At 35.6% G+C, this 8,613-nt stretch overlaps 1 protein-coding gene across 4 annotated transcripts; it reads left to right on the forward strand.

The window, feature by feature from the left end:
- Window positions 1-1,175: 1,175 nt before the first annotated feature.
- Window positions 1,176-6,031, forward strand: LOC136201199 (uncharacterized). Of its 4 annotated transcripts, none has more exons than XM_065991797.1 (7): window positions 1,176-1,483; window positions 1,882-2,044; window positions 2,531-2,662; window positions 2,754-2,900; window positions 5,009-5,363; window positions 5,446-5,550; window positions 5,630-6,031. In XM_065991797.1, the coding sequence occupies exons 5-7, from the start codon at window positions 5,082-5,084 to the stop codon at window positions 5,774-5,776; spliced, it is 534 nt and encodes a 177-aa protein (XP_065847869.1). In that variant the 5' UTR covers window positions 1,176-1,483; window positions 1,882-2,044; window positions 2,531-2,662; window positions 2,754-2,900; window positions 5,009-5,081; the 3' UTR covers window positions 5,777-6,031. The 4 variants fall into 4 exon arrangements, with proteins under 4 accessions (XP_065847869.1, XP_065847868.1, XP_065847867.1 ...); XM_065991795.1 differs by having other exon boundaries at window positions 1,178-1,416; XM_065991798.1 differs by having other exon boundaries at window positions 1,180-1,416; window positions 5,094-5,363.
- Window positions 6,032-8,613: the final 2,582 nt, after the last annotated feature.

The raw sequence follows: 8,613 nt of genomic DNA on the forward strand, positions 1-8,613 counted from the left end.
GATAATATCACTGGATGGTTGCTGGCTAAAGGGTATGTTTGGAGGTCAGCTTCTATCAGCTATTGGGATCGATCCTAATGACTGTATCTTTCCCATTGCATATGCAATGGTTGAGACAGAAAGCAAGGAAACTTGGACCTGTTTTTTTGGAACTATTGGCAGCTGACTTGGATATTGAAAATAGTAGCCAATATACATTCATGTCTGATAGGCAGAAGGTATAATTGTTTAGTTATACATAAGTTATGTGTAGATACTTATAATTGTTTAGTTCATTGTTTCCTTACTTACATGCAGGGATTAATAGGGGCAGTTGAGATGATGTTTCCTGAAGCTGAACATAGGCTTTGTGTACGCCACATGTACACAAATTTTAGGACGAAATTTAAAGGCAAAGTGTTGAAGGACCTGATTTGGGGTGCAGCAAGGGCTCCATATATGGCAAAGCACGAAGAGTGGCTAAACAAGATTGAACAGATTTCACCAGAAGCCAGGGAATGTCTTAGACAAAGGCCAAGCGAGCACTGGGTAAGAGCATGTTTTTCTGAAAGGTAATCTCAAATTATGTTTGTCTACACACTATCTTGGGATTGTCTATACAATATGTTGGGTTAAATTACAATTGATTGGGATGCGTATGTTCTGTTACAGGGCACAATGTGATATGCTGCTCAATAACTTGTGTGAGTGCTTTAACAAATACATACTTGATGCAAGGGACAAGGGCATAATCACCATGTATAAGATGATAAAGGTCAAGTTAATGAAAAGGATTAGGAATAAAGCAGATTTCATGAGGAGGAATAACAAGAAATTCTGTGGTAAGATCTTGAAGAAGTTGGAGATAAACCACTAGTACAGAATTGACCTATAGCTACGCCTTATTGGCTACGGTTGTTTATAAAACCGTAGCTAAAGGTTATTAGAGTCGGTTATTTCAAAAAACCGACTCTAATAAGGACTTATTAGTCTCGGATAAATTTAATAACCGACTCTAAATGTTTTTCTAAACCGTGCGTGTTTTTCATGGTCATTGGCATCGGTTTTTGGTTAAACCGATACTAATGACCCAAATAATAGAACCGAAGCCAAATAAAGGGTCATTGGCGTTGGTTATGCCTTTAACCGATGCCACTGATAATTTTAGAGTCGGTTATGTGATAAACCGACTCTAAAGACCTGATTTCTATCTTAAAAATTAAAGCGATTCCTATACGATTCCCACCCTGCTTCTTTATCCTTCATGTCCTAAACACTGTATTCGATTCCCTCGCTCGATCTGTTTAAAGGATATTGACATTACCGTCTGCACTCTTATGAGTTGGTGTTCTGTGGGTTCGAGTTTTGTTTTGGTGTTACTTGGAGTTCGAGTTCTAGTTCATATTTCACCCTTTGGAGTTCGAGTTCATGAAGCAGGTTAGAGTTTCTATTGCTGAAATTGATTACTCGTTTTGTTTGCGGAACGAAACTCGACCATGTTTGGGTATGTACTCATAATTTTGGTTGTTTGGGCTTGTTTCAGTCTCGTAACAAGTTTTGTTCTCCCGTGTTCATTGTGTTAAAAAATTGCTTGTTATAACTGCATTTTGGGGTTTTGGCGGCTTAGTACAAAATTAAGATTGAGCATCTAAATAATTTCTTCAATTTTGTGATTTATGATCTTTGGTTAAGGGTTATGTGTAATCTTAAGACAAAAATTGAAGTTCAAGTTGAGTAATTTCATAAGATTACTGCTCATGTTGGATATGTGTAATCTGAAGACAAAAGTTGAAGTTCAAATTGAAGTCCACTGGCATCTAATTTGTCCAAGTTTTTGTGAATTCATTTTAGTTTTTTTGTATAGACTGAGCATTGGATTGGGGTTCATGTTTTTTGTTATAGGAATTTGCTGTATCTGGAATTCTGGGAACGAGTCCTTATTTCCAGAAATATAGTTCTTTGAACTATTGAACACCATATTAACGATGTTGATGGATGACCTTACTATTTCTTGCTGCTTTGACCGAAGATGTACATGTCCTTCCCGACTTTCATACGGAAACAGGTAATGTGTAACACTGATGCAATTTTTCCTGTCATTTCTTCAGCTACATCAATTGATGCCAGCAATTATTACCTGCCTAGTTGCTAAAAGGTTTGGGAATCTATTTTTTTGACAATCACTAGGAGCTTAGAAACTTCACAGCGAACCTGGTTGCTTTAATTTGCAAAAGGCAATAATTTTGTTTCTTATGTTTTGTTGTGACATGTGAGCACCTTGTGAATACCTTGCTCATCTCATGTGTTTTCAATTCTATTATATCTTCCATTTACAAGGATTTCACATTGAATGTATCCTTTCATTGTTTGAGCTCTGGGTTAACAGTGAATCAGGTGAACCTAGCAAAAGGAAGCCATATTTACCTCCAGAAAAAGAGTTCTTGATCACTCGGAATTACTTTTCTTCCAATCAGAGTTGGGGTTTTTAATATCTTCATCAATGATGATGTTTTCAGAGTGTTTGATTCATCTCTTCATTTCAATTGTGTAGATCCAGGAAGGCACTAGTGACCATGTTATTGTGGATGTAAATTACCTGACAGCATTCAAGGAATTGCCAAATGATATATGCATTCCTGCTTTTTGGGAAGCTATTAAAAGCAAGTTTGAATTAAGAGAGAAGGTAAAATTTCCTTAAGTGAGTTTACACTTGATCATTTTGGGGACAAAAATTTGGAAGTACTGAACCTTTTTCATTCTGATTTCCTCTACAGGGCTTGAATGATCTCAAGAAATAGCGAACTAAATCATACTCTGACAATAATGACAATCCTCATACAAACAACAAAAATGAAGATGCTGAACCCTCAAGAAAGAGATACTCATCAAAGAAGGATTACCAGCTTCCTACGGTTGCCATAGTAAGTATCTAGTCTAAATGACTGTATGTTAATTTGATAGTCCATAGACTCAATATTCAATGATATTCATAGCACACTTTCAGATTACCACGAAGAAATAGCTCTAATTTAGAGCACACTTTCAGCATACTTGAAAATATCTAAGCATTAGTATGTACTAAGGATGACTTTAATTCAAGGTGCATGTTGTCATTTGATAATTTAGTATAAAGATTTCGTCCTTACTGGAAGTTGCATTATTGGGTTGTTGTGTGGTGATTCATTCTAAGTTATTGAGTGAACAAAGTTGATATCAATTTCTTTGTACATGACAAATCCTATTTATTTATCTCTTCCCATCTGATTGTCAAGATGTTGATATTCTATTTGAATTGTTATTGCCAGGCTTATTGAATATCTTGGAAATAAGCTGAGATTTTAGTTAATGTTGAGATTTCACTTCTGTTATATAGAGTTATTATAAAGTTGCATCTGCTAATTAGTATTAGGATGAAATTATTGTGAAAATTTAGATAATTCAGTTGATACTTTAATGGGATAAGTGTAGTAAGTGTAATTGCTCTTATCTTGAAATTTTATCATTTTTAGAAACAAAAGAGAGCGATTTTCATATATGCCAATGTGGTTGAGATTGTGTTTTTTTACTTTCATGTTATAGGATTGAGAAATTGGTAATATCAATTCCTAAAACTTATGTTTTTCTTGGATGCGTTATAGCTTATTTGTTTTTTTTAAGGATAAGGTACTAAAATAGGCCTATGGTTTTTTTGGGGAAGTATAAATTTAGGCTCCACATACAAAATAACACCAATATAGACTTAACGTTTAAAAACGTACCAATTTAGGCCTTGATAACGGAACGAAACACGTCATTGATATTACTCCATTAAGTTCCGTCAATTGTACGTGGAGGGAGAAATCAAAACTTAACGGAGTAATAGGAATGATGTGTCCAATCCTTTATTGAGGCTTAAATTGATACCTTTTTTAAACTTTAAGCCTGTATTGGTGCTATTTTGTATGTAGAGCCTAAATTGGTACTTTCTCAAAAATTATAGGCCTATTTTGGTACCTTGTCCTTTTTTTAATGGTTGAATATGCTAATAATTTGATTATGGTAAGCTAATATTTGTCGTGGTGAAACTACTCTTGGTTAATGCTAGCATGCTTTTAACTGTAATTAGTCCATTTTCATAGAAATTACAGTAGTGATAATTAATGTCATCTGAGAATATGTCGAAGGTCGAGACAACAGAGAAGATGGCTGGATTTCAACACTACAATTATGTTTAACATTCTGTTGTAGAGAGTATGATAGAGTAGTAACGAATATACGTCAGTTTTTTTGTGTGTTCCCAGTTAATTTCTGTAATATACAGCAGGTTGTTACTTGAAAATACTATGAATATTGAATCAAAGCGTGTATATATATAACAGGTTAATTAATTATCCTATATTTGTGTACATTTTTTTATTCATTTTGCATTTAATTTCAGTAATACAACAAAATAGAGCAGGTTTAATTTGAATATGCTAATGTAAAATTGTTAAAAATAATAATATCAGACTCTAATATAATTGACATTGGCTATAGTTGCAGAACAACCGACTCTAATGATTAGAGCATTGGAGTCGGTCGTTGCAACAACCGACTCTAATGCTCTTATGATTCGCCACGGTTCTTCTACAACCGACTCTAATGATCAGAGCATTAGGGTCGGTTGTTACGAAAAACCGTGGTTAAAGAACCCTTTAGCCACATTTTTTCGTAACAACCGTAGCCAAAACATAGGGAATTAGAGTCGGTTATACGTAAAACCCGACTCTTATACCCCTTTGGCCACGGTCGAACAACCGTGGCTAAAGATGTCAAGCATTTGCCACGCCTCCTTTGGCCACGGTCGTACAACCGTGGCTAATGACGGTAAACGATCGTGGCCATAGGCCATTTCTGTACTAGTGAACAAAGATTGGGCAAGACATTACCAACCCACTTACTCCGGGGGGCCTAGAGTACAGATCAATGGTTTGGGAGAGCAATTTGTTGTGAATTTGGATGAAAACACTTGCACATGTCGAAGATGGCAGTTAACTGGGATCCCTTGCAGTCATGGATGTGCTGCTATTATAGGACAAAACTAGAATCCAGAGAACCATCTAACAGATTGCTATTCGGTTGAGATGTATTTGAAGGTTTATAGCTTCATCATTGAACCAACGAATGGCATGGATCAATGGCCTAATGAAGCTCCACCAGTTCCAATTGAGCCTCCTTCACCAGTGAAGTCCAAGCGTGGCAGAAGACAGAAGGCAAGAAGGAAAGAACCGGAAGAGATCGAGACATCTAGCAAAGGTAGATTGAGCAGGAAAGGCACCATCTACATGACATGTAGATCGTGTGGAGGCAAAAACAACAATAAAAGGACATGCACATCACAAGCCTCAAATTCAACTGCTCAACAGGTATTTATTTGTTCAATATTGGCTGGATATCTTGCTGTTGTGGCTGTAATGGTACATTTTTTTTGTTTAATTGCTCTTACAGCCGAAGAGAGCAAGGCCAACAACTTCACCACCAAGACCATCTACTGCTCTAGTGACATCAACATCACAGCCACCTCCTTGTAACACAGTTCGTTGGATGATGAATGTAAGTTGTTAATTTTTTTTGGTGTAATTGCTCTTGGCATACTTTTTGCTTCAGTTTCTAATGTATATTGGTTGTGTAGGGAACTAGCCAGACTGTTGCCTCAACTAGTCAACCACCCCAGTCATCCACAAGAGGAAGACAAACTAATGCAAGATCAACCGTTCATCCAGGGAGGAGGCCATGCACAAGAAATTCTTCTTCAAATGAACAAAGACCATGGCGTTAAGGGAATTTAGTTTTTTTGCTGTTTTGGGTGGCAATGTTATGGCTTAACATTGCACATATTTTGGTTGTTTTGTGTATTGCCAATGTTACGGCTTAACATTGCAAATATTTTGATTGTGTTGGGAATTGGCCATGTTGACTTAACATTGCACATATTTTGGTTGTTTTGTGAATTGGCCATGTTGCCTTAACATTGCACATATTTTGGTTGTTTTTGAAGTGGCCATGTTGGCTTACCAATATGTAGAAATTGGTATATATTGTGCAGTTGCAATATAAATCTAACAGTATTATGAAATTAGTATATATTGTGCAGTGTTCATGTTGGCCTAACAGATTGTTTATGTTGGTTAATTGACAATTTCGTCTTATTGCCATGCTCAATTTGGTCATTTTCTGATAAAACGTTCCCATGTTCAATTTGGTCATTTTCTGATAAAACGTTGTAGACACCGAGTCGGAAGACCTGTGATGAAAACCCACGACAAACAGCTAAAGCGGTTGATTCCATTGGTTAGGAAATTTTAAAAAATAAAAAAAAGAAAAGGGGGCACGACGCGTCGAATGCCCGCCCGATGGGCCGGGTGTGAAACATCGCCCGTCGAGCGTTGGACGCGGCCCGAGGGGTGTCGGCGTCATCCGACGTTCGATGGGCGGACGCCCCACAACGTCGGACGAAAGCCCAACGCTCGTTGGGCGGACGCCCAACATTCGTGGGGCGAGCGCCCGACGAGGTTGGGCGAACGCCCAACGGCCGTTGGGCGCTCGCCCAACGTAAGTTGGGCGTTGGGCGTGCGCCCAACTTAAGTTGGGCGTCCGTCCAACCATTTTGGGCGTAGCCTAAAATTTTTTGGGCGTATCCCGACGCCCGTCGGGCCACGCCCAAAATATTTTGGGATCCGTGCCTATAAAAGGCACGGATCTCCATGCATTTGAAGAGAGGGATTTTTGGGGACTCTCTCACTCTAAAACATTTTTTAGAGAGAGAAAGTAATTTTTTGGGAAAAATATTTTTTTTTCCTAAAAAATCCGAATTTCCTAAAAGTTAAAATTTTACTAAAAACACCGAAAAACACAAAAATCGTAACTCGTGGAATCAACCAACTTCAGCTGTCAATACCGATCTTGAGGTATTATCCGAGGACTAGACTCGTTTTATTTATTTTAATTATTTTATTTTGTTTATTTTTATTTATTCGTGTAATTAGTTAGTTATTTATTTAAACACGTTTATTTATTTTCCCGAATTTATTTAAGTTTCGTCTCGTATTAAATAAACGTTTGGTTTTGTTTTGAATTAAAAAACATCGTTTTAAGTCCCAACACGAACCGTGACCCGTGTTAAGGGTAGTTCGGGACTAAAACATTGTAATTATAAATTTTAAACATTTTGTAAATAACGTTTCGAATAAAACATCGTTTTAGGAGTCTCCGTTATAAACTATGATCCAATTTTGGTAGTTCGGAGATCCAAAACGATAGAATAGATTAAGTTTAAAGTGTTTGAATAAATCTGGAATGTTAGGTACTGTTTCTGTAATTTTCCATTTTCTGTCCCAAAAGGCAGTTTACCGACGGAATTTCCGTCGGTAAAACTGCTGAAATGTAAAAATGCTATTTTGGTCCTTCTTTCTCAACTTTTAGACTTTTGGTCCTTTATATATATATATATGTAAAATTATGTAATATATGCATTCAAATTATTTTTAATTATTTTGTATATATTTATTCAACATGTTTAGATATTATTTTTCATTAATTTGATTTGATAAAATTATATGTATATATATAGATTTTCCTTTAAATTCATTTAAACTATACATACTTGTCATTTTGGGGTTATTAGGGGTTATCTTCTATATATACTTATCATAATAGTTTTGGGGTTAAAAGTTAATTTCTTATCATTTGTGAATATTATTGTCATTTTTATCTATTAATCATAGTCTTTATTATTTACCTTTTCTTTAAACGTATATGTTTAATTATCATTTCTATCAAAAATATATATATATATATGTACATCTTTCTTCTTTTCCTTTTAAATTTCCTATATGTATATATGATTTGGAAAATGTTTTGGTTGGGTGAATTTGGATTTAATTTGTTAATTGTTGTCATTATGTTCAAATGAAGGATAATTGAGTAAAAAAGGGAAAATAAAAGATAAAGAGAGATTTCAAGTTGTTTGTTTAAATTAAAGCTTTTCTAGATGTTCTTCAAGTGTAAATAAAAGATTTTTGTCATTTTAAACCGTTTCCAAAATATCACGTGTTGAAACCTTAATTCGTTCCAACGACGGATTAAGCGAACCTTGTAAATAAAACCATTTTCATTATAAATAACCGAGTTTTGAATCGTTTTCCTGATTAAACAGTTTTGTACAAAAATAAATGGACTTGTATGTTTAATCACGTTTTTTGTTAAAACTTCTTATCTCACGTTTTCAAACGCTCGAGTCGTTCCAACGGCAATTCGAGTCGATGTCATGTAAATCAACGGGGTTTTGAAACGTACCTAAATCGTTCCAACGGCGATTAAGGTACAAACCATGTAAATAAACTCGTTTTCGGGGAATGAGATTAGCTTAGAGTTAGTGTATAGTCTAAAGTATAAAATCACACTGTGAATAAATCAATTTTTTCTTCTCCCCCTCTCTCTCATGTATACTTTAAAAATTATGCAAAATGGGTGATTCTTTACTAAAATGGCTTTCAAATAACATGCTCAAAACGGTTTTCAAAGCGATAAAGAAAAGGTTTCAAATGAATTTTAAACTTAAAGAAATATGCGATTAGTCCGTTATCGCCTAACACGCTAAGTAGGAGGCCGGTGGTT

Source organism: Euphorbia lathyris, chromosome 7, assembly GCF_963576675.1.
Source record: "Euphorbia lathyris chromosome 7, ddEupLath1.1, whole genome shotgun sequence".
In the NCBI taxonomy this organism is placed as follows: Eukaryota; Viridiplantae; Streptophyta; class Magnoliopsida; order Malpighiales; family Euphorbiaceae; genus Euphorbia; species Euphorbia lathyris.